The sequence below is a fragment of the Pithys albifrons genome, chromosome 10 (assembly GCF_047495875.1).
Source record: "Pithys albifrons albifrons isolate INPA30051 chromosome 10, PitAlb_v1, whole genome shotgun sequence".
Classification (NCBI taxonomy): Eukaryota; Metazoa; Chordata; class Aves; order Passeriformes; family Thamnophilidae; genus Pithys; species Pithys albifrons.
This window is the reverse complement of record NC_092467.1, coordinates 5,225,034-5,250,884: the sequence shown is the minus strand read 5'-3', so window position 1 is coordinate 5,250,884 and position 25,851 is coordinate 5,225,034. Positions and strand designations below refer to the sequence as shown.

The 25,851-nt window shown below is 43.7% G+C and overlaps 1 protein-coding gene across 6 annotated transcripts in view; it reads right to left on the bottom strand.

Annotated features, from left to right (window-relative positions):
• RABGAP1L (RAB GTPase activating protein 1 like) overlaps window positions 1–25,851 on the bottom strand; it is a 233,120-nt gene that overhangs the window by 167,232 nt on the left and 40,037 nt on the right. For all 6 annotated transcript variants that reach the window (XM_071565066.1, XM_071565065.1, XM_071565064.1 and 3 more), the window contains 3 exons: window positions 22,796–22,940; window positions 8,713–8,806; window positions 4,301–4,451 (listed from right to left, as the gene is read on the bottom strand). In XM_071565066.1, coding sequence (XP_071421167.1) covers window positions 4,301–4,451; window positions 8,713–8,806; window positions 22,796–22,940 — 390 coding nt within the window. The remainder of the gene's footprint in view (window positions 1–4,300; window positions 4,452–8,712; window positions 8,807–22,795; window positions 22,941–25,851) is intronic.

Sequence of the window (25,851 nt, the reverse complement as noted above, 5' to 3'; positions counted from 1 at the left end):
TGCAAAGAAAGAAACCTCTCAGAAGGCTGAACTCGCCCATTTCCAGTGAGGACAAACAGATGCAACATTCTGAACACAAATATTTGCTACAAAAACACTCTAATGTTTCAGTCCATTAACCAGCCTGCTGTGGCAGCTGGTGAACAGTCATCTTTTTAATTAGACACCCTTACTGATTAATTAGTCTCAGAACAGTGAGCAGTGGAACCCTGCACGATGCCACTGGGACCAAAAATATTCCCCTTCCTTGTGCAAACTTATCATCCTTTAGTATTGCTGCAAGTAACAGGCTTGATCCATTTTCTGCTCAAATGAAAACAGCCCTCCTATGTAAGGAATTCTCTCAATCCACAGTTAGAATGTTTCAACCCAAATGCTTCACACAAACAAAATACACTGAACAAACAAAGCCACACAAAGGAGGCATCAAGGCACCAGTTTCAAAGTCAACTGCATTTTTGTATAGAAACAGTGGCTCCTTTGTAGGCTCCTCCACTTTCATTTACTAACCACGCAAGCAAACTGGCAACAGAAAATAAAAGCCAAGTAAATATTAAGTATGAAACAACAAAGCAAATACCTTTTCTCGTTTTAACAGCTTGGATAACGCCACAGTTTAAAAAGTGAATACATTTCTGCATTACTTTACATGAAAGCTGAGCTTCACTTCAGACCTTTGAGCTCAGGTTGCACAGGGATGTATCAAGAAACAGATAAAGGAGTTAATTCAGTGCATGGGAGATTGTGCCTCAGCACATGACACTCCAACAGCAGTACTTGCTATTTTCAGCTGTCCCATCTCTAACGTGTCATTCTGGACAAGAGAATTCCAGAAACCCAAAAGCTCAACCTCTGGGGTTTCTTTTTGCTTTGCAACAAGCATGTTTGCCTTGTAGGAATCAGAAACAATAACTCTGGTCCAAACTGAACAGATGAACCCCATCTATGAGCTCTAAACTGGTTTCATTTCATCCAGCTCAAACCCCAATCCATTTGCTCCCTCTCCTGCAGCATTGGAACATCATCCCTTCCTGTGACAGGTCCCTGCTGGGTGGGGATCCAACCCCTGGAGTGGTGATACCCCTGACTGGTGCCATCCTCAAACTGCTGCATCTCTGAGATCAATTATTTCCATGATAGGGCAATATTCAATTCCCAAATCAATGTCTCATATTTGCTTCAGACCTTTGAAGAATTCTCAGGATTTTCACTCCTCTGTGGAGTGGCTTGAAACAATATTGGCCCAGACACAAAATCCCATTATACACTCAGCAGACAAAGCTATTTTTTGGCCAGCTCTTCTGAAGCCTGACCCTTTAATTAGTTATTATCTCTGACTGTTCTGGGCACATGCTCATATTGCCAAAGGAAATTATGACTACAAACAAATAATCTTACTTTTGGTTCTCTTACAAGCAATTTGGAAGGACAGACATTGAGTCTTTCTGCAGACCTTCAACTCAGTGTCACCACCCAGCTCAAACATGAGCATTCACATTGCTGTGCAAACCTCCATTGCTTTGAGCAACCCAATACCACCAGCACCTAATTATCTGCCAGCAGGATTCTTTTTCTGGTGTTACTTTAGAAAGTAAGAATAAATTTAAAGCAAGTTTTGTTTTCTCAAACCAGAGCAGCAGTTCCAGCACTTAAAATTAGTCTATATATGCTGTTAGATGCCCTTTATACATAGAGCTCATAATTTGATTTCATAGAAATTTCTGAACTGAAGCATTTAGAAGAATCCCAGAATCCCAGACTGTTCTGAGTTGGAAGGGACCCACAGGGATCATCGAGTCCAACTCTCAAGTCAATGGCCCACACAGGGGATTGAACCCATGACCTTGGCATTATCACAGCCAAGTTTTAACCAACTGGAAGTAAATCACTTTTCTCCTGAAATCACCACATTTCTTCTGTAGTCTGACTGTCTGAACTGCTGGTGATCCCATCCTTTGGCAGGAAGGGATTCATGGAAAGAAAGGGACAGGAGAGAGCCTTCTATGAAGAGATGATGTTTCAGAACCCAACCCATATTAGCCCTTTGTTATCATAAGCTGATTTTCCTCACTCTGATTTTCTTTCCCTCTAAATGAATAAATAAACCCACACATTTCTCTGCACTGCAGTGCATTTATTTCCCTTCCCCACTCTGTGCCACGTGCAGCAGGGCGAGCAGCCCGTGGCACACACGGGCAAGGCAGCTCGGGCGCATTTCAGCTGTCACACAGAACAGATTTACAGACATGTCAGAAAAGCAGCTGCCAAAGCACAACTCCTACTCTCCAAAATGGTATGCAAGGCCTACTCTGATGCTCCAGTCAGAATTCCTGAGTGGCTCACAGCAATCACCACCGAGCTGGACTCAGGAGCAGACTGAGACAGTGCTTGTCAATACCAAGTGTTTGTGAGAGTCCAAGGATTTCCTTCTGCCTTCCCTCCTGGAACTCCAAACTCACCTAGAGATGGGAAATGTATCAGATGTGCCTGGGAATGCTCTGATGTGGGAAGGAAACACAGTCCACTGGATCATTCCTGGCTGAGCACTGACCTCCAGTGCACAGGACTAGAGGGCACGGAGGCTTTTTGGAGACTGGAAGTGCAGCACTGATTTTTCTAAATAAGCCATTTTATTTTGTTTTCTGTGCTGAACAGGCCCCAATTCACCCTCTGCTACAGCACACACTGAGCAAAGCAGTGCTGCAGCTGAAAGCCAGTGCAGCAGGCTCCAGAGCCCTGCACACGGATGGATGTGAATGGTATAAACACACCGGCAGATGGGTCAGGTGGTGGGAGCTGCAGCTCCCCAGCCCAACCCAGCACTGCACGTTGTTATTCACACACAAAAGGTAACACTACAACAAAGTCTTTAATAGTATATATACACTACTAAAATATATGTACCACTACTCTCTGCTTAATTAACGTTATCAACACAACAACATGGAACTGAACAGTTCTATTCACAGGCAGAGATCAGATAATAATTCACTGAAAAAGCCCAGCTGACCATTTTTTTCTGGAGCACCCCATATTAACTCTTCCCAAAGATGGGCCCAAGCTTTGGTTTGGCATAGGCTCTCTCCTGTCTCCTTCTTTCCACGAATCCCTTCCTGCCAAAGGATGGGATCACCAGCAGTTTAGACAGACTATAGAAGAAATGTGGTGATTTCAGGAGAAAAGTGATTCACTTTAGAAAAGAATTTGCATAAATGCTTCAGTTCAGAACAGGATTTGAATTTCCAATCTGGAACAGTATTTCATATTAAATACTATACAAAATACTTTCCCAAATACCTGTGACTGCAATATTTCTGTAGTGAAAAGGCCAACTGTAACAAGATATTTTTAAGGCATGAGGCCCCAGCACCGAGATAAACTTTGCATTTTAGAAGTTTTCCACTCCCTCCTCCTCTGCAAAACAAACATCTTCCCCACTTTTGGAAAGAAGGAGCAAAATAATGGAGGTGGCTTTGATGCAACATGCAGCTGACAGATGTCCTGTGAGTGGTTTCTACGGAAAATATAACCCAGCTACAACGTCAAAAAGAAACATTTACACTATCAAAACACCCTCCCTTGTTGGTAAAAGAAAAAGAAGCCACCAGGACAACCCTCACTCTGGGGATGCTTCTAAATTTCCCAAACACAGTGGATGGGTCAAATTAAGAGGACAAGCAGCAAAAAGACACACCATTATGAAAGGAAAGTTTTACTAACAACAACAACTCCAGAGTGTCTGTGTGGACAGATGATTCATAACCTGGAGAACAAACCCAACACTTGCTCTGAGCAACATCTAAACTGATCCCCATCCTGCTACTTAAACATGTTTTTAACATTCTTGTTTAAAATAAACAACAAAACAAGCAACATCTAACTTTGTGAGGTTTTGTTTGGGCTTGTTTGGGGCGAGAGGTATTTAAAACCCATAAAATGTAAGCACAGAGAGAACAAACTGTTGAAAAAACAAAGTGATGGATGTGAGCTTATAAAAAAAGCCACAAGCAACCACATGAACAACAGGCTGATGTTCTTATTACTATCACAGCAAGAGAAGAGAACGCTAAATGTCAAGCATTACTACAGATATAGGTCAGCAATTTCTGCTGTTAATGCCATTCAGCAGGTCCCCATGGCAGGGGCAAAGTCACCTCCTCACAACTGCGGTTGCTTCAAACAAGGCAGACATTTCCCTCTGCTGCAGCTGCACTGAGCAGAGCTGCTGCCCAGCAGAACCCACCTGCACCGAAGGAGAGCAGGAAGAACAGGAGGCAAACACAACCAGTAACTCCCTTACCATCGTGATGAGCAGCCTGTACCTCTCCAGCATGGCCTGGTTGTCGTGGCACCCCGCCAGCAGCTGCCAGATCTCTGCCCTCAGCGCCTCCGGAACGCCGCTCCTCACCAGGCTGGACAGCCCATTGGGCCTCACCACCAGGTTATTGTGCCTGAAACACAGATGGCCCCTTTGCCTCTTACACTGAACTACAGCAGTCAAAACAAAGATTAAAAACTTTAAATAAACTTCCCAAGGTTACTCTGAAAAGCAGAGTAAGCAACCGGCAACACAAATGTTCTTCCCAGTGGTTACAGTAATTAGCATGTGTCAGATGGAAGGCAAACATTCTGCAAGGATTTACAGTAAGAACCAGTGGCAAAATGTAGTGATATCCAAATTGGAATCACAGAATCAACTGGGTTGGAAAAGACATCCAAGATCATCAAGTCCAACCCTCGGTCCAACTCCAGTTCTCTAACTGAAGAGAAATTCACAAAAATTATCAACAGACTATTGCAGAAATTGAACTCAACTGGTTAATGAAGAACAATTTGAATTGAAAGAGAAAACTCTGCCATCTGTGCAGACAATTTGATTTAAATATTTGTTCAACATATATGTTTTAGCTTAGGTTAAGAAAACAAAATTAAAATTAACAAGACATATAGAGAAATAAAATTTTGGAAAACAAATAGAAGCCAATTTTAACAGTACTACCACGGAGACTGAAGCTGCAGTTCCACACTCCATGCAAAGGGTGTGTCCCAAGCCCCACCAGGCAGGAACCCTTAGAAAAACTCTACTGTTCCAAATCAGTTGGCCTGTTGGTCTGAGCTGGTCCTTCACCATCTGGCTGTACATACACCAGGAAAAGCAGGAACACAGAACTCACTGCACGTGCACAGTGTTGCAGAGCTCAGTCACAGATGTTGGAAACCCATTTTTGAGGTAACAGCGTTTGCTGGTCAAGATTACAACTCCTTGGGCTCAGGATGGCAATTTCCAGAGCAAGGCAGCAGGAAAACTGCCCAAATTGATTCCTTGTTCTTTCTGCTGCAGGAAGGGCTTTGCTCTCTTACTGTTTTGACCACTGCTGTGTTTTCCAGCTGTCCTGGTAGAACAGTGACAGTAGAGGTTTAGCCAAATGCCAGCAAGCTGTGATTAATTAAATAACCTGCAATTTGACCCTGGATTTTCACTAAATGTTTGGAGTACTCATCCTGTGAAGCAGCTCATTGGGACCTGAACAGTTTACCACTGCTGTTTAAATTTGAAAGATGTTCTAAGCGATTTCTTTCTCCTACACTTCATGATATCCCCATTTTTCCAAATGATATGAAAATTAAAGTGTGATTATATAATGCCCTTATTCTTTTAAACACAATTATTATTTTTAAATGCATAGTGCAATACAAGTAATTTCAAAGTTCATCACAGCCAAATTAAAACCAGGTAGTGTCTTTTCTCTTTCTCAGTCCATTTTGCAGCCAGTCACATGAACCCAATGGTCTTGTGATAACAAAAAGGTAGAAAGAAAAAACAGTATTCACAGGAACATTAAAAGGAGTAAAGACTTGACACTTGAAGGACTTGAATGGGTCTAGAGAAGGTCAAGGAAATGCTCTGAGTGCTGGAGCCTTTGATCTGCAGGCAGGCTGGGAGAGCTGGGGGTGCTCAGCCTGGGGAGGAGGCTCTGGGGAGACCTCAGAGCAGCCCCTCAGAACCTTAAAGGGGCTATAAAGGAGGGAGAGGAACTTGCTGTGGGCAGACAGTCACAGCACAAGAGGGAATGGTTTTAAACTGCCAGAGGGCAGGTTTGAATGAGATATTAAGAAGAAATCCTTCCCTGTGAGGGTGGGCAGGCCCTGGCACAGGTGCCCAGAGAAGCTGTAACTGCCCCATCCCTGGGAGTGTCCAAGGCCAGGCTGGACAGGGCTTGGAACAACCTGGGACAGTGGAAGGTGTCCCTGCCCATGGCAGGGGTGGCACTGGGTGGGCTTTGAGGTCCCTTCCAACCATTCTGTGATTCTATGACTGGACACTCTAAGCAGTTACAGAACTATGAAATGTACACTCAGGAATAAACAAAGGATAAATACATCAGAAAGTTAAAGCTCACGTTGTGGGTTAGTTTGTTTATTCCACGGATCTGGTTGCATGTTATGTGAGAAACACAGAAGGGCTGCTCTGAGGAGTGGGCAAGGTGACAAAATAAAATGAACAGCTAAAAAGGGACATCCCCATAGAAACAAAAACAGGGACATTTTCAGCAACACCAAGGAAACAATACAAGTCTCTTATGGCATCAACTACCAGAGATGCTGGAACACCACCCTGAACATCCTCCCAAGTGGGAATTCAGCAACCAGCCCTCACTGGCTCTGTGCTGCATTGAGGCAGCTCTAGGGCAGAAGGAACACTTCAGCAGAACTGGCTTTCACAGCCCCTTCCTGGATTCTGAATCTGGAAACAGCTCCAGCATCCCCAGTCCCTGCTCAGAACAATGGAAAGGAGCATAAAAGCTTGTCTGATTCTGGCCTTATCCTTTAGCACGTGGGGAAAGATGGGTCACCCAGGGATGGAGCATATTTAGTTTGCCAGGAAGTGCTGCCATTCTCCTGCACAGAACTCAAAGATGCAATAAAATAAATAGATATAGCATTACATTCCAACTGTTTAACTTCTTGGTAAATTGTCTTACTCTTAATTCCACTTTATGTATTTGAAAGAGACTCTTGGAGCAATGTTTCTTCTGAGTCCAATATGTTACAGTGACATTTAAATAAAATGATAAAAGCAATTAAAATGCAAGAAATTTTTAACCTAAGAGAAAAATACATCAGTTCCCTAAGTGCAAATGTTATTTTTTGTTTATTTACTTCTTTAACAAGTGCACAGATCTTCCACTAACATATGCTGCAGTTTTCAACACACTAGAAGGTTTGATTTCAATCTATTTTTAGTTTTCAAACAGTTACCATTTCTCATCTGTTACTCTAAGTTTTGTTCTTAAAATGTAACATCGGGCTATTCAAGAATTCAGGTATTTTAAAGACTTAATTTCTCTCAAGAGATAACATTGCTTGAACACTACAAGAGAAATGGTTGCTCCTGCTGGGCCTCAAACTGGCTTGGATCTCCCATTTCTCACTCCATTTTTAAGTCATTTTAAGTAAGGTGTTTCAACTACTAAATGTGTAAGTTATGTTAGGAATTCAAAACAGTTTATTTCAACACTTAAATCTCTTGTCTCACTCATTGGAGTGCTTGAGAAACCAGAAGAAATTGTTGGTTGCATGGAAGGTCAGAGGATGAGCTGTGGGTGTTTCTTTATTTCAGCACGTTCATCCACAGGAGCCCAGGCAGGTCTCAAGGGCAAAGGTTCAAACTAAAAGAATCAACTGCCAAATGAATTTAAAAAAGAAATAAAACTAAAGGTAGCACCTTCCAATGCAAATGCAACGGGGATGTCCCTTAGAACAGACCTTGGACAGTTCTAAGAGCCCCGGACTGTCACAGATGATGCCTCATCCAGAACCCCCTGCACGAGATCTCCATCACAGATGAAGCCAGCAGCAAGATGTGCTCCTCCAAAGCTACAAAGTGGCCAAGTAAAGGGAGAAACTCCCCAAATAAATCCTTAAAGCGTTTTTCAGCTCCCTTTTTGGAGTCAGGAAAAGGAACCTGCCAATCCCAGATTAAGGGCCCCTGATTATTTTTGTCTCCAGCAGCAGGAGCTGTTCCTGACAAAGGCAAAACCAAGTAAGTGGTTCTGGCACTTGCTCATAGTCCACGGTCTCTCACAGGCAGCAAACACACAGACTTTGCCTCTCTTGGCACAGGATCTGCTGCTACTGAAGTACTTAATTAGACACAGAAATAACACTGTTGAGAACATACTCTGGGCTTACAAACAGTATTCACTTTACTCACCAACAGAAACAGTTTCAGTGAGGATTCACAGCCTTCCTAGAATTCCTCCTCAACTGCTTACATACAGCATATTAAAAATATTTAAAAAGAAATTGCTTCTAAACAACCTGAATGTACAGCAGCTGGCACAGATGGCTTAGACAGGGTACACTGAAATTCTCAGTCCTGGCACCGAGTTCCAGGGAGGTTCCAGCCCCAGGGAACAGAGGGCTGTGCCTGTGGAGTGTCACCCCTGTGGGAGCACACAGGGACACACCCAAACACTGAACACAACCAGACTGGGCAGGCGCTGGGGGAGAGGTTTGTCAAATAACTGCACGTTATTTATACCAGTCCCCTTTAAACCAGATTTTAAAACATACCTCAGTATGTTTCATATTTTAGTTTTTGAACTGTGTAAGCTGAAGAATTTCAAAGCCCCTGCTCAGAGCATACAGTCTCATGGAACAAAGAAATGGTTAATATCTAAAATCTAAATGTAAGGAATTAAGCATTACCATCTCCCCAGCAGCTCTCCCCAGGAATCCAAAATCTTCTCAGGACAATCCTTTGATACATCACCAGTGCCACTGGAAAGCTCATTATCGCTCTCTGCAAAAATAAAAAAAGAGAAAACAAGAACATTAAAGCATGCACAGGTTTGCAAAAAGCACAGACATGAAAAATGTAAACACACAGGTCTCAAACAACTCTTTTTCTCATGCATCACTTTCAAAACCACAAAAAGATATCAAAAATTAAGTGGAATCATAAAGAATGTTGGGCAAATTTTAACAAAGCAAGAGTATTAATAAAGTTATCATACAATTTAGAAGAACATGAGTAGGGAATAATTCATAGCACATTACAGGAGAAAGAGCTGGGACCTGAAAAAGTATTATGTAAGGAAAGACTCAAGGCTGTCACCTCTCATTTAATGAAATGTCACAGTGTAGTATTATCTAAAAGTCACATCCACTCCAGACCTCCCCCAAAGAAAAGCCTCTCTAAAGCACAGCAGATAATGCTGCTCATGGCACTGCAGCCCTTTGGTTCCCCTCTGCCTCCCTGAGCTCAGGAAGCCTCCTCAGAGCCCCAGAACCATCCTTTGTACTGAACTCAGTTCCTGGATGAGCAGCAAAAACAACAGCGTGACATCAAAGGCTGCAGTGCATGGAGCAGAAGAGAAAGCTTAAAGTGACACCTGGTAATTTTTGGGAATGGAACACTCAGGGAGGGGTATGTGTCATTATGTGCCTAAACCCAGAAGGGATAACATGAGCCTGGGACAGTGTGCTCAAATCCAATCCAATCCACATCCCCATCTAATTCCCAGTGTTCTGTGGGCCTGTGCAGCTCCCACAGCTGGCTGGACAGTCCAACCTGCAGGGCAGCTCCTCTCATGAACATGGTCTTGCCATTATTTGGACTTTTTCCAGTTTTATCTGAATAAAATAGTGCTAGAAATTACATTAATAGTGTCAACATCACCAAACACTGACAGGGCTCCAACTCTCAGTGTCTTTAGTAGGGAAAACAATCCAAAAGAGACACAGCAGCAGCCCCACAGAATTCCAGACTGGTTTGGGTTGGAAGGGACTCTAAAGCCCATCCAGAGCCACCCCTGCCATGGGCAGGGACACCTCCCACCAGCCCAGGGTGCTCCAAGCCCTGTCCAACCTGGCCTTGGGCACTCCCAGGGCTGGGGCAGCCACACTGACCCTCAGGCTGCTACAGCCATGGACAGTTCAGGTGTCAGAGGGCTCCAAGGCTGCTCTTGCCTTAAACTGAACTGTCTCCAGAAGCTAAAATGAAAAGACAGAAGAAAAGTCAAAGCTCTATCTGCTCACCAGATCCCTCAGACCCTCTGCTCAACTCAGCTCAGTCACACCTGAGTGCTGCCGTAGCCCTGCACTCCTCTGGTACATCAAACACTGCACCTCCAGCTTTATGGAGGCAACAGGAGCAGCTCAGGGAGAGGAGGTATCCTGTTAACCCTTCATCCTTATCATTCTCACTTCAATTACGTGTTTCTAATTTATGTTCTTGGCAATTATCAAATACAAGTCACTGATAAAATCATCAGTGCTTGACTCTGACAGCGAACTGTGAGGACGAGGCATGTCACAGACTCACAGACTATTCTGAGTTGAAGGAACCCACAAGGATCATTGAGTCCAACTCTTCAGTCAATGGCCCACACAGGGGATTGAACCCATGACCTTGGCATTGTTACAGCCAAGTTTTGTATTTCAAGGACAATTAACAGCAAAAACACTGCCCTAGGAGAGAAGCATATCAGAAATCTCTGTATTTTAAAATGAACATTACATTAGTGAAAGCCTTTAGCCTGGAACCTGCTCTTACAGCTTTACAGGCCCCCAGGTACAAGACCAACCTCCACTTAACTACTTCTCCATTAGAAATAAAAATAACCCAAACAAAATAACCACCCACATCACAAATCTGGAGGAAACTTGATTTGAAGGTTTTGCAAACTTTTGCATTCATTCACTAGACCTAAAGATGGAAATACAAAAATCTAAATTCTTTGATATCACTATAAAAGCAGCCAAAGGAATCAATTGTGTTCCAGGGGAAGAAACATATTTAAAGACTCACCTTTCCTTTCATTTTAAAATTACCAAACAATAGTGTAAAGGCCAATCTCTTCACTTACCACCCAGGCCTAGTAATAACTAAAAACACCCTTAAGTTAAAGCAACTACATGCATTACTTTTTTTTAATTCTCTCCTCTCCTGATCTGCCTTTGGATCAAAGAGATAAATGATACATGCAGCCCTTCTACTTCACATGGAAACAAGGAAAAAAATTGAAAAAATCTCTGGATTGAGAATATTTGCCACTCAGAGACACGAGGAAAATGTTATTGACACTGGTACATATTAAGAATCTGAAGAAACCTGGCTCACACCAGGAATATCATAAGTCATAACTTCAGAAACGTTCCACAGCAAAGAAAAACAATTTGGCACAAAATTCTGAGAGACTAAAATTTCCTTGGAGAGACTGAAGAACTGCAGCAGAGCTTTATGGGAGTTACTGGTGGAAATTACACAAACCAACCATCAGTCTGGGATAAAGTCTGATAGAGACAACTGAAGTCCCCCAGCAAACCAAAAGGTTTCAAATGGAGCAAGTGCTGGTGAACGGAGCTGGTGAACAGAGCTCATCCAGCTGGGGCCGGTCACCAGTGGTGTCCCCAGGGGTCTGTGTTGGGTCCAGTCCTGTTTAACATCTTTAGTGATGATTTAGATGAGGGGATTGAGGCCATCACCAGCAAATTTGCTGATGACACCAAGTTGGGAGGGAGTGTTGACCTGCTGGAAGGCAGGAGGGCTCTGCAGAGGGATCTGGAGAGACTGGAGAGATGGGCTGATTGCAATGGGATGGAGTTCAACAAGGCCAAGTGCAGGTCCTGCCCTTTGGCCACACCAACCCCCTGCAGCGCTCCAGGCTGGGCACAGAGTGGCTGGAGAGCAGCCAGGCAGAGGGACCTGGGGGGACTGAGGGACAGGAAGCTCAACAGGAGCCACCAGTGTGCCCAGGTGGCCAAGAAGGCCAAGGGGATCCTGGCCTGGATCCAAAGTAGCGTGGCCAGCAGGCCCAGGGCAGTGACCCTTCCCCTGGACTCTGCCTTGGGGAGGCCACACCTTGAGTGTTGTGTTCAGTTCTGGGCCCCTCAGTTGAGGCAAGAGATTGAGGGGCTGGAGCGGGGCCAGAGAAGAGCAACGAGGCTGGAGAAGGGACTGGAGCACAAGTGCTGTGGGGAGAGGCTGAGGGAGCTGGGGGTGTTTAGCCTGGAGAAGAGGAGGCTCAGAGGTGACCTCAGCACTGTCTGGAACTGTCTGAAGGGAAGTTCTGGCCAGGTGGGGGTTGGTCTCTTCTCCCAGGCACTCAGCAATAGGACAAGGGGGCACGATGGGCTCAAGCTCTGCCAGGGGAAATTGAAGTTGGAGATGAGAAAAAAACTTCTTTGCAGAGAGAGTGCTCAGGCATTGGAATGGGCTGCCCAGAGAGGGGGTGGATTCCCCATCCCTGGAGGTTTTTCAGCTGAGATTGGCCGTGGCACTGAGTGCCATGATCTGGTAAAGGGACTGGACTTGGACCAAGGGTTGGACTTGATGATCTCGAAGGTCTTTTCCAGCCCAATCCATTCTATGACAAGCTCCACTGCCTCCTCTGAGGAACTGCCTGCAAAGCTGAGCCTGCCAAGGAGCACTGACATCGGAGCAGAGAACAAAGCCCTGGTCTCTCACTGTGCTGGTGTTGGTGCACAGTTCTTCGAAGTCCTTAAGGAGATCAGTGTTACACAGCACACACACTCCAGTGCTTCAGCCAACAAATCCTTTCATCTGGAAGCTCAGCAGAGTTTGGGATGCATTATTCAGTTACATGTCAGAAAATCACAGGCCTTAATTAGAAATGCCATATGCTCCCTTTCAAAAGACACTAACGTCAAACTTCAGAATAGCACAGGGCAAAGGGGAAGGGAACAAACAGCTTTAAAAATCTCTGCTTTGTTTCCACTCTAGGGACTATTTACATATTCTAACCTGAAAGCACTTAGGTATGAAATAAGGGGGGAAAAAAAAGATGCCAGGGAGGGATGATTAACTAGATGCTCATCTCTGAGTACTTTGATACATTTTTTCCCACATTCCAGAGCATCTGGACGTGGCACTCAGTGCCATGATCTAGTAATCAAAGTGGGGTTGGACTAAGGGTTGGACTTGATCTCAGAGGTCTCTTCCAACCCAACTGATTCTATGATTCTATGATCTATAAGCCAGAGCATTAGCCAGAGCATGACTTAATCCACCTTTATATTGCTGGGAAGGCTACAATTCCTTCCTCTAAGTGTCCTTTGTACTTCTCCCCTCCTCCTGTATCCACCCTGAGCTCCCAGAGCCATCAGCTGGGCAATAAAATTTGGGCTTTATCAGAGCAAGAGGAGGATGGGAGATGTCCTAAGGGAGCAAACATCAGGGTTTTAAGTGTGTGTACACACAAACTGCCTCGAAGAAGACTCACTCACAGGGAACAGTAAGCCTGGAAGCTTTTTGGTTTGCTTTACACTGCAACGTGAGTCACAAACCCCACAAAAAGGTCACGCCTCAGGAACCAATTCCCTGAGTTCAGAGGCTTTTTGAAGCAAGCCTGGAGGATCACAGTCCCACAGCAAACATGGAATAACACCCTGGGCTGCAAGAGACCTCTGGAGACCAGGCAGTCGGATCTCCAGCTCCAAGCCCTGCCTGGACTGGATCACTGGGCACAGAGCGGGAGGTGTCCTGGCTTGGGCTGGAGTTTGTTTCCCTCAGTGGCTGCCCTGGGGCTGTGTTTGGGTTTGAGCTGAGAACAGTGTGGGTAACAGTGGGATGTTTCAGCTGCTCACACAGTCAGGGCCTCTGCTGCTCCTCATCCCACCCTGCCAGGGACAGGGCTGAGGGGGCACAGAGGGTTGGAGGGCACACAGCCCGGACAGCCGATCCCAACTAACCCAAGGGATCTTCCAGACTGTATGGCTGTTCTGAGACTGATAGAGCACCCAGAATTGCCTTGTTGAGTTCACAAGCCTTGCCCCAGACCCCCCTCAGCAGGAGCCCTGCCCACAAACCTGCTGAGAGCACAGTGGGCCCTGCCCGTGGGTGAGAGAGACATCTAACAGCTCTCTCAGGGACAGCACTGCTTGCAGTGCCACCCACACCACTGACTGATCCTTCATCCCAGCAGTCCAGCCAACCTTCCAGACACATTCCCTGCCCCTTGTCCAGTCCCCACCTCACTGATTTAAGGATAAGGACACTATGGGACAGTGCTGGATGGAGCCCTTGCTCAGACCAAAAGCACCCACTGCCTGCCCCTTGCCCACAGCACTGGCCACCTTGGCACAACATTTGTCCTCCATACATCTATGCTGGCTGTTCCCAATGGCATTGCTGGACATTCCCACATTGAGAAACTACTGTCAGGAGTATTTGTTCCATAACCAGAGCCACAGACTGAGGTCACACTGACCTAGAACGTCCTTCTGGTCCTTGCCATTTGCATGAGGTGGATATGGAAGCTGCACAGATATCCCCTGGGGTGGGAGAGGGCCCCTGGGTGACAGATTTGGCATGCAGTCTGTTTTGTTAGCATACCTAGCAACAAACAGACCTGTAAAAAGTGGTGTCTCTCAAAAACATGCAGAGATATTCAAAAACAGGCTAGGAAAGAGTGAATCCCACTGAAAAGAAGCCTGGAGGTCTATGGATATACCAGTTCATTCCAGGGACTTCATTACCCTTCCTCTATGGACTGAATTTCTCAGCTCAAGTCTAATTCTTCCTAACCTGCAATTTATGACAATCACTTTTTTCCTCCAAAACAATTTTAGCACATCTCACTTTCAAAAAAATTATCTTGCCTTTACTGCTGCTTTTCTAGAGTACTCTGCTTGTCTCCTCAAAGGACACATTCTCCAGACTCATTTCCCATTTTCTCCTCTAACTGCTCTGTATTTTTTCTTGGTGAGAGGTTTTCAAACAAAATAGTGAGGCATGCAGTGTTCAAACCAGAAGAATTACACACACAGTAACTGGTATAAGCAAACAGCCCACAGAAGAAAACCCATCATACACAGAGAAACACAAAATCAAGGCCTGTTCTTCCACATCTCCTGTTTGCAGTGCAGAGTATCAAACAGGGTAACACCAGAACTCAGAGCAGCACCCACAAGTTGGGCAAAGACTGTAACAAAAACACTGTGAGAAACCAACCCAGAGCCCAGTCAGGCAGCACAGGAGTTCCTCTCTCCGATCAGGATTAACAGACAAAAGTAATCAATTTGTTTATTGCATTTCCCATTCTGGCTGGAGGAAATGGATTCCAGTGAGGAACTCACCCATGCCAACAAAACCTGAGGAATTAAATATGAATGCTTTTTATCTTCCTGTTTTTACAGTGAAAGAGGAGTTCTTTTGTTTACGGGTAGTCTTTTCTTAATGGGCCATTTTTTTTGCATCCTATTTTAAAAATTCACCTTCAGACAATATTCCACTCATCCATATTCTACATCAATTATACAGCTGCTATAGAGCAGCTTTTCCAATGGATTCAGCTCTCCAGGAAATCTTCTAGACCACTTGAAGTACGGCAATATTGGAAGTCAAACTCATTTGTCAGTCCACAAAAAGGCAAATAAGGTGGAAAACCAGTCACGGAGTTATTTCAGAGAGCTGGAGCATAAAGGTAAGTAAGTGAAGGACCTCCTAAAATGAGAAGCATGAACACAACAGCTCAAAAGGAACAGGTGGGATCTGAGCACTGATGTGGAGGTGAAGAAAGGATTTATCATGAGTTTTAATTGAGAAGCTGCTACACGTGAAATAAAGAGTAGGTGGGACTCAAAAATAATAGAGTTGGAGCAGCCTGAAGGAGAGGAAATCAGGTCAGGAAGATAGGTGGGAATAGAATGGGAATGCTTCAAATATGGACAGCCTGATTTTTATGTAGGAGAAGAACAAAATGAAGGGGGAGCTGAAGTTGGCAGCATATTATCAGGGCACAAGAGAGAGTGTTACTGACATGCAATCTTTCATACATACAGGAGAAAAGAGGATCGTGAAAAGGCCACAAAAAAAAGCAAGTTTCCATTTATAAGCTAACAGGAAATTACAGAGCATGAACTATCACTTTGCCAGGAAGAACAAGAGCGAAACAAGTTTAAGTCACAAGAGTCATCTGAGTGTTAAATGAGGCAGATTTTCAGAGAGGTCCAACTTCTGAGGGCATTACAAAATATTTTGATGAACACAAATGGATTTCTAAATGCCTTCCAAATAACAGATTTATGAAATGACAGTCCTCAGTATATTTGCTAATTCAGAGGAAAGAGGAATGATCAGGAGCAGAAAAATACAGATCTGTGAATCTGAACAAAGACAACTTGCACTGAATTCTGCTTATAAGAACTCTCTGCCTATATGTTAGTTACATATTTAACTTGAAGAGAAACTAATTTGGCAGCTACTGAAGTACAAGTAAAGAGAACAAAAAGCAAAGGTACAGAAATTCTTCACTAAAAGCAAACCAATATTTTGATTCTTACTCCTTTTTATGAATTATAAACCACACAATTTTCACTGAGAATAATTCAAGCAAAAGCTGACAAATCTCAATATTTTGATTACCTTGTAAACAGGGTGCAAATTTAATTGCTTCCCCATATAACCAGGGACCTGGGTCTCAAACCCAGTTTGATAAACACTGAAAGAAGGTTGCATGATCTCTGCCTTTTCCCCGCTGCAGACAATAATGCTTTTCACATGGTAAAGTCTGTGCAAAAGTCTTCCAAAGGCCCCACACCTGTCCTGCTGGTTGGGTGCAGTGTTCACCCTTTTTAATACAAAAAATTCTGCATTTATAACCTTGTCTTACCTCCTTATGTATCATTAAAACCATACCTTTGTTCATAGAATCACAGAACGGATTGGGTTGGAAAAGACCTCCGAGATCATTGAGGGACCACCCTTGGTCCAACCCCACTGTGATCACCAGCCCAGGGCACGGAGTGCCATGAGCTGGTGATCACAGTGGGGTTGGATCAAGACATGGTGGATTCTCACTCAGTGCCACATCCATAGAACCACAGAATGGATTGGGTTGCTAAAGACCTCCGAGATCATCAAGTCCAAACCTTGGTCCAACTCCAGTCCCTTTACCAGATCATGACACTCAGTGCCACGGCCAAGCTCAATTGAAATGTCCCAAAAATAACCCTGAATGGGCACCCCAGCCTGAGAGCAGCACCACATGGGGCTGGCCCTCCCCTTGGGGGGTGACACACAGGTCCTCCCTCCCTCTGATGTACCAATGTCTAAAGCTGAGTAAAACAGAGAGGAATGGTGGCTTCAGTTCTGCTCCCACACAGATGCCAAAGCCCCCGAAATGCTGCTCAGAGGAGGGATTTCTGTAAACACAAACATCTTCCACACACACAGCACTGTCTGAGCTGCCATCCTGGAGAACAGGCAAGAAAATCAAACTCGAGGGGGTGCCACAATCCTAAGGCAATGGATTAGTAATTTATGAGGGTTTTACTTTAGTATCTACTCCTAGCTTTGATACAGTCAAATAAAAAAACCCCAAATCAACATTACACACACATGAAAATTACCCATTGCCTGCCATTTACTTAAAGTGCCAAGGCAGAATGTAACACACTTGGATTATAAAGCACTTAGATTTACAAAAGACTGAAAAGGTGATGACCAAAACTGAGAAGAGAAGAATCTCACTTGGAGGTCAGCAATTATTAATAAAAAGTAAGGGGGAACTCTTAGTTGAGAGAAGTCTTCTTAATCACCTTTATATAAAAGTGGTTAAATATTTTTTAATTTATATGAAATTCTATGAATTTAATTTTATATCAATTTAATTTTTATGCCCAGAGAGGGGGTGGATTCCCCATCCCTGGAGGTTTTTAAACTGAGATTGGTCGTGGCACTGAGTGCCATGATCTGGTAAAGGAACTGGAGTTGGACCAAGGGTTGGACTTGATGATCTCGGAGGTCTTTCCAACCCAATTGATCCTGTGATTCTGTGAAATGTGGCACTGAGTGAGAATCCACCATGTCTTGATCCAACCCCACTGTGATCACCAGCCCATGGCACAGAGTGCCATGGGCTGGTGATCACAGTGGGGTTGGATCAAGGGTTGGACTTGATGATCTTGGAGGTCTTTTCCAACCCAATCCATTCTGTGATTCTATGAAATGTGGCAGCTTGAGGCCAAGCCATGGAACCCGCCACTGAAACCTGAGCAGACTCTCCAGCAATAGGAAGTTCAAACCCCTAACAAGCCAGCAGGATTGCAAATCCTTTTCCAAATCACGTTCATGCTGTTTACAGGTAGACAAGGAAAAGACAACTCCTGATGAATAAAGCAGCCAAACCACTCAAAACAGCCTGCAATTGCTCCCAGACAGGATGCAAACACCAATTTATGCTCATTTGGTGTTTGTTTCATGAAGTGATTTAAGTTATAAAAAATGAAAAAACTTGAAATCCAAGCAACAGATTTCACCTGTGTACCCAAGGAACTGAGAACTACCTTTATTTGAAAAGAGTTTGTTCAGTCATTCAGCAAAAATAAAGCAAAGGCATCCACAGATTTCCCTGGAGTGTTCATGGAACGCAGGCCAGAAATCAGGAATTGTTTTGCCCTGGACCTCACACAGTCAGCAGCAGGAACAAAGTTTATCAAGGCAGGAATCCCTGCCCACAAGTGCATTCCCATCACACCTGGCAGGAGTGTCAGGGCACACTGGGGAGGAAGAGGGGCACAAACCAGCTCAGGGTCAGTCACACTCACTTCTGGACTGTGTTCCACTTCCTGGAATGGAAACACTGCTAAAATCCCCCAAAAAATCCATTACATTTACAGCCCTGCAATTTCATTAAATACTTCTACAAGCCACAGAGGTGCTTCAGACTGAAAACATTTCAAATACTTGCCTTTAACACAAAGGCCACACTTGCAGGAGTAAATTTAAAAACAACTGTAACTAACAACTGCCACCAGGTTAGAACAATCAAGTCCTGTGCACTCAGCATTTTTTATATACTTAGGGAAGGATCATGCTCTTCCTGCCAAGAGCAGCTGCAAAGTCAATTCAGTGCATTTATTTTATGATTTTTAATAACAGAAGTGAACTTATAACGTGTGAAAATAACCCAGCACAAGAGAATGGACAGCAGAGTCCATGAAATGACAACAAGCTCACCAGAATTTTCATTTGGATGCCATTCTTTGGAGTGCCTGTATTTTATATCTCCTATGGAGCTGCACCAAAGGGTTCCTGTCTGGAGATGGCCCCTGGCAGAACAGTCTCAGGAATTCAGGATTTCTGAGGGTTTAGTTCATGTTTATGGAGATAGCAAAAAGACTCCAGGACAGAGTTAACTGATCTTGTTTCAGACCCACGAACTCTATTCTGTGTTGGATTAATATCATGAACAGTTCCTATGAAGCACATCAAGCTATTTTTAATTGGGATAAAAATGCAGAGTTGACTATTTTGACACTACTAATGTCATTCTTCTCACTCATCCTCATTTGTTCGTATCATAACCCCTGTTTCATCACTAAATACTCTCAATTGACTCCTCAAACATCACCTCCTCTCCTCCTCTGCCTTCCTGACTCCCAGAACAGCCTCCTCCACCCACAGCACCTGACAGGGCACCCACATTCAGCCTGGCTGATCCTCTCTGATCACTCAGCATTGCCCACTCCTTCCCTTTCTCTGTGGCCAACACGTCGCACTCACAGGTTTTTTCAGACTTCCCTGTCTGTGTTCAATGCCAAATCCCACCATCTCCACACTGAATTCCCACACCTCTTCAGTGCCTTTTGCTATTGTCTGCTATTTCTTTTGCCCTTAGGGAACATAAGTGTTACCTTCTCAAGTTTGTTATTTCTTCTCTGGGTAAACAAGCCACAAGCAGAACCAGCACTGCATTCCTGGAGGTCACCCGAGAGTGTTCCAGAGGCACCTACAGCTCATGGCAGGAGCTTCTCTTTGGTAGGCAAGTTACCTTTACATGAATTACCTTTCACATTAATTACCTGTTTCAGGGTCAGAGTTAGGGCTTACCCTGCAGGCAACAGAGATGGGAACAAGAGCTCGTAACCAGACACTTGGGACCATGGAAAACTTGAGAAAAAGTATCTTCAAATCAGTTACAATCAGCTTCAAGAATATAATCTGGTTTGAAACAGCACTGCTCCTGCTTGAAGTGATCCTTAAAACCTTCTAATATTATCCAGACTCCAGAAGAGACTCAAATGGAATTATGCAGTGTTCTCCTGAAATGTTCTAGTTTAAAAAATAATAATTCAAGTATTAGAGCCAGAGGAAGGTCATCATTTCATGTATGGTCTGAGCAAGCCCTGCTGCTAAAAGTAGCCAACCTGTTCTGCCCTGTTCTCTCCCTTTGTTATCTGCTCCCAGAACTACATCCCAGCAGTGAACTGCTTATTAATAAAAGTTGATACTTAACATCCACTTTGTTTGAAACCTTCCCAGAAAGTGTAAGGATTTCCTCATCATGTAGTTTAATCTTTTTAAAATTATATTTGGAATAGAAAACTTATTAAGGAGTGTACTTTACATACTAGGTTTTGACAAGATATCATTAATATTAATTATATTTTAAAAATTATTACCTCCAAAGCAAGGAACCTTAAATGAGTAGTTGCCAGAAATATCTATTACAATATTAATAATTAAAAAAACAAAAGTGAGGTTGACCCAAAATATCTCTAAGTAGCAATTGCACAATCTTTGCAGAGGTCTTAGTTTTTCTCTGTATCTGTTCACATGGAAAATCAAGCTAAAATGAGAAAAAAAATTAAAAGCTAGGAACGATATTTAGGGAGCACATGATCTCAATTTTCTACAGACGGTTGGTGTACACTGGAAAGGGAATAGGCCTTACACCAAGGTAGTGATTATTTTAAATCATTATTGGCAGGAATCATGGTTGGCCTATTATTAAAACAAACAAAGAAAACGAATATTGAAAAAATGGCTCTTTTTATGACCATCTTTATTGATATTCTCATGGCACAGGACGTCCCAGCGGGCTGTGGGCAGGCAGAGTACAGGGGAGTGGGCACTGCACACTCTCATACAAGGAAAATGCAACTGTGGTGCTTCTGGGATCAATTAAGGAATATTCTGTGGGCATGGAGGAGATATAGGTAAGGATAAAGCAAAAAAGAAATAAAAAAAGAGCCAAGTGAACCCCCCCTGTATGGCCAGGTAGCTACCACGCTTAGCATTAACAAAAAAGCCTTCTTCTAAGGCTAACACAACACACTGTAAACTCAAGGGGCTTTTTCCATCATCATAATTAGTACCCTGGAAAGAAAAAGAATGAAGAGATTTATTTAGCACAACTGCAAATGACTCACTGAACCTGCACATCCTCCAGGATAGAGAACTTGCCGGCACAGAACTCGGAATGCGTTTCCATGAGAACAGAGGCACACCATGGTATTTTAATGCCCTCTCTGAGGAAGGAATCTACATTTGAAATATGGAAACCAGCACTGGGGAGCTAAACCAAAGTTACACTTGGGTTCACACCCCAATGGAACACTTGTTCTCTGCAACAAAATAAAGTCAGTCTGTAGGAGCACCAAGAGGACAATACCCATGTTATTCCTAATCATGCTGCATCCATCACATACTGGAACAGAGGTTTTATTCCTCCCATTAAGATAAATATTAAAAAAAAGTATTCAAATAATTACTTAAACTCTACCCTATCAAACAAGCCCCAGAAGCCATCGTGGCTCAACAACTCACACATCCAGCAAGGAAAAGCACACCCACAGCTGAATGACACCACACTGATCCACTGATCCCAAAGGGCAGATCGGAACTAATTCTTGCTATGAACAGCAGGGCAATCCCAAATACCAATGAAATGCAGGAGTTCCTTTGGAGAAAATAATGTTTTTACTGTTCAGAAGTGGTACCTGATACAAAGCAGGGAATAACACTGCTAGTCCATGCCCACCCCACTCCTCCCCAGGAATGTGAGGAGGGTTCAGTGCCCCTGACTGTGTGTTTGGCAAGCCTGGTGTCACCTGGGACTGGGGACAACCACCCCTGTCTGCTCCTGCCTGGGCCAGGGATCTGATCCACTGCACAACCTCACAGCCAACACTTACCTTGAACTAAGAACCAAGGAAGAACTTCTCCAGAGCAGTAAGTGAGACTTTTCATAGTATTGACAGAACAGTGCCAGAAATCTGAAGAATAACTTGGTAAAACTAACTTTGTAGAATTTCTGGTAGGTGAGACATCCACACCAAAACAGGCACATAGAGAACCTATTCTGAGTGCTGTGGACTAATCATCAGTACAGAGAGACAAGAGTAAGCCAAGGGCCTTCAAAAAACCAAAACAAAACCAAAAATTCCTCCCTTCCCTCCCCAAACTCCCCCCCCAAAAAAAACCCCACCAGTGAGAAAGACATTGAGGTGCAAAGGGGCAGGCAGATACACTGGGTCCATCAACTGAACCAGGTGGTGTTTCCATAAACCCCAGATATTAGTGAGGAAAACCAAATCCCTGCTCAGCAGGCAGTTTGGGGATGGGGGAGTTCCCCACGTGAGTCTGTCTGGGATATCTTTTGTTTTCCTTTACAAACAGGCATTCAAAGCCTGCCCTTCCAAGGCCCAATTCCACAGTGTCCTCCAGGAGCACATGCAAGGCAATGGCTTCTGATCAGAAGAGAACACATCTAGGAAAGGTTTTCTGCCTTGCTGGCAGAGCACAAGTGCCTCAGCACCACCTTCTGAAGCACAGAAAGATGGACACACTGTCTGCTCCTGCCACTGGAAGATCTCCAAAGAGTGGCTTGGTAAAATGCCATTACTAAAGAAGTGTTGCTTGTATAAAATTACTGGTGCTCTTGTTGTCCAAAACAGTTTTATTAAGAATTAAGTGAGGAAATTAACAGCAGAAATATGATAGCACTATCTATGGAAACTGCCAGTGCTTGTTTCTCCTTACCTTCCTCTGCCTCATCCTCCTGGGATGACACAGGCCCTCCTCCACTTGTTGGGGTGAGTAATTCTTCCTCTCTGGCAGATTCCCTTTGCAGACTGACAACTTCATAAATTGCATCTCCAGCACTTGTGTGGCTTTTTCCTTCAGACTAAAACAAAACATGGGTATGTATCAGGTCCCCACAGTGGAAAATAAGGCTATCAAAGGCTACACAATAGTTTGGGCAGGACTCCCTCAGATTTCTCTGTCTTGGCACAAGGAGATGGCAACATCTGACAGTTCTGTTTCTCTCAGATTTACAGGTAGAAAATATAAATAAAACCACATTAAGCTGCCTCTTAACAACCATTTTCAGTGTTGTTCAGAATGATGATATAAAAAGCTTTCCAATTTAAGTAGCTATAATGAGATGAGGTCAAAGAAAAGAGGGGAGAACAAACAGGAAATATTGCAGTAAATGAAACAGGAGCTGAATGCCTGAGGGGGAAAAAGTTAATCAAGAAGAAACAAAATCTCATGCTTTGGAATAGCAGTAAATTGTGAAAAGCTCCTTTTGGTGCTTTATTCACTAAAAACCAGACAAATTCACCTTTCTTCCATGGATCATGACTTGAAATACCCTCCTTCCTATGGGGAAATGTAATGGATCCCCATGGCAGAGGGACTGGAACTGGATGGTGGTGAAGGGCCCTTCCAACCCAAACCATTCTTTGATTCTATGACTCCCTTATGGAAAATAGGTTAGTTAAATATACTTAAAGCAGTTGCAAGCTTTAAAATAAAAGGAGTATTAGTTTCTCCTCTGAGTTACAGTTCTGAACACAGTTATTTTTCAGTGACATGCAGTGATTAATACACTTGGAGAGAATTGTATAAAACTGCAAACTAATGATGGTATTAAATGAACCAGCCCAAAATGTGTTGTTTTGTTCCTTGTGCATCTTGCCTAATCAGTTAAAATAAGGTAATTTTTAGAACATATTAAAACCATCAAATTACCCATGAAAAAGAACACAATTTCCGTAAGAGAACATTCCATTTGTTTAGAAACAAAGTTCTGACACAGTTGGAAGACTCCATGACACCTGCAGTGAGATACACATGAACTGCTGACCAGCACTGGCAGGTTCAACAAGCTGGTGAAATTATGCAGATAAGCAGCTTAAACAGGGACTGCCTGGACTGACAAATATAAATTACTTTATACTGAGAAAGCTTTCCTACTGTATTTAATCACTCAGATCTGCTTCCTTTGAAGCAGAGGCCCCAGTTATCAGCCAGCCCTGCTGACTGAACTTCTCATGAAGTCAGGTTAATGAGCTTTGGGGTGTAGGCACAAACACCCTCCATTTTGTAACATTTAGCAGGAGGATCTTAGAGCCATTATCCTGTTTTAATCTCACAGAACACCATTATCAAGTAATTACAAAGAAGTTAGTTAAATCAATCAAGAATTGATGCCACTAATGTTATTAACGCTTGCTATCTATAGCTTTTATTTTTGAGAGGAAGGCTTGAGGTACTGGGGGTTTTGCTCTGTGTTACAAGGATTGCAAGGTTCCAGCTCCTCACACTCTGGGGAACAGCAAGACCCACCTGTATAAAATGTAAATAAATTGGTTTTCTCTGAAGCACTAATTGGTAATCTACAGGAACCCACCGTTACAAGGATCATGTCCTAACAATGAAAATGTGCATGAGCAACACAGGGGGACAGACAGAAAGAAGCACAGCCCTAAATTACACATCAACCTGCATTTCTGTCAGTCTTATCTGCCTGCACCTCACCAGGCTGGGTTCAGACTATTAAATGTGTCTGAATCCTTCCTCAGAACAGTCCTGATTTTTGTGCAATCCACTGCACTGCCATTCCCAAAGGCTTCCAAATGGCTGATCCCAGTGCCAAGCACAAAGCTCTTTCCCCAGAAGCAGGAGTGTCCTGGGGCACAGAACCCTGCAGGGGAACAGGCAGGAACAGCTCCCGCCATGCAAACTGTCCAACTGACAACTGGTGACATGAAGACTTCCTGCAAGCCCCCCAGAGAGATCCTGCCACCCACAGTCAGGACATTATCTTGGAGAAAGAATCCTAGGACTAAAAATACTCCTTTCCCCATGATCTCCAGAACAGCCTCTCTGGATTTTGCAGCAGGAAGAAAGACAAGAAGTGTTTCTTCAGGGAAGGGAGGCACGTGTGTGTTTGTCACATTATAAAGGGTGAGAAAAAGAAAGCATCCATATTACCCAATTAAACCCAGTACAGTTGCAAGTGATTTAAAAGGCAAGCTGAACTGATTAGAGATAAATATCAAACAGCTGAGAATGGAATACTTTCAAATGTATTTAATTTCAAAATACAGATATTCACATTTGCATGTAGCAGTTGGATTTCTCAGATTTTCTTAAATTCTAAGTTGCTATGCTAATCTCTTGAAGAAATACAGAAACAGCATCACAGGAGATTTATTTACTCAGTGTTAAACACAGCAGCACTTTTCCCATGCAATATCAACACAGCTTGTTCTCCAGACCCATTGCTGTGTCCCAAAAGAGATGGCAACTCAAACACTCTCATTAGGCTCAGTAAAATTAATTTGGTTTCATTAGTCAACGATGACAGACCACTATTCCAGTGCACACAGCACTGCTGGCCCCTGCTCTTCACTTCTGGAGCCAACACCACAGTGTAAGTCTTTGGAGACAGAAGGGAGAGGCTGCAGGAGGGGACACATCACCCTGCAGTGATGCTGGGCAGACACCCCCGTATGCACCTGAGCCAGTGCCAGAAACAGGACAGCCCTCAGCTGCAACCCCAACAGCCTCACTCTTTTAAACTCTGCATTGGGTTACACTCTTACAGCCACGTGCCTTCACACCGTGAATGTCAGCAGTAGCTCTTTGATCTTACAATGCACAATTAAAGAGTCATTTCCCAATTTTACCAGTCAAAGGGACTTGCTTTAGATGTCAGCACACAGGTCAGAGTGCATAAAATTACAGAGAATTCAACAGGGTAGGCTCTAAATAGTTTAAGGCCACAAAGCCAATAACTCACAACT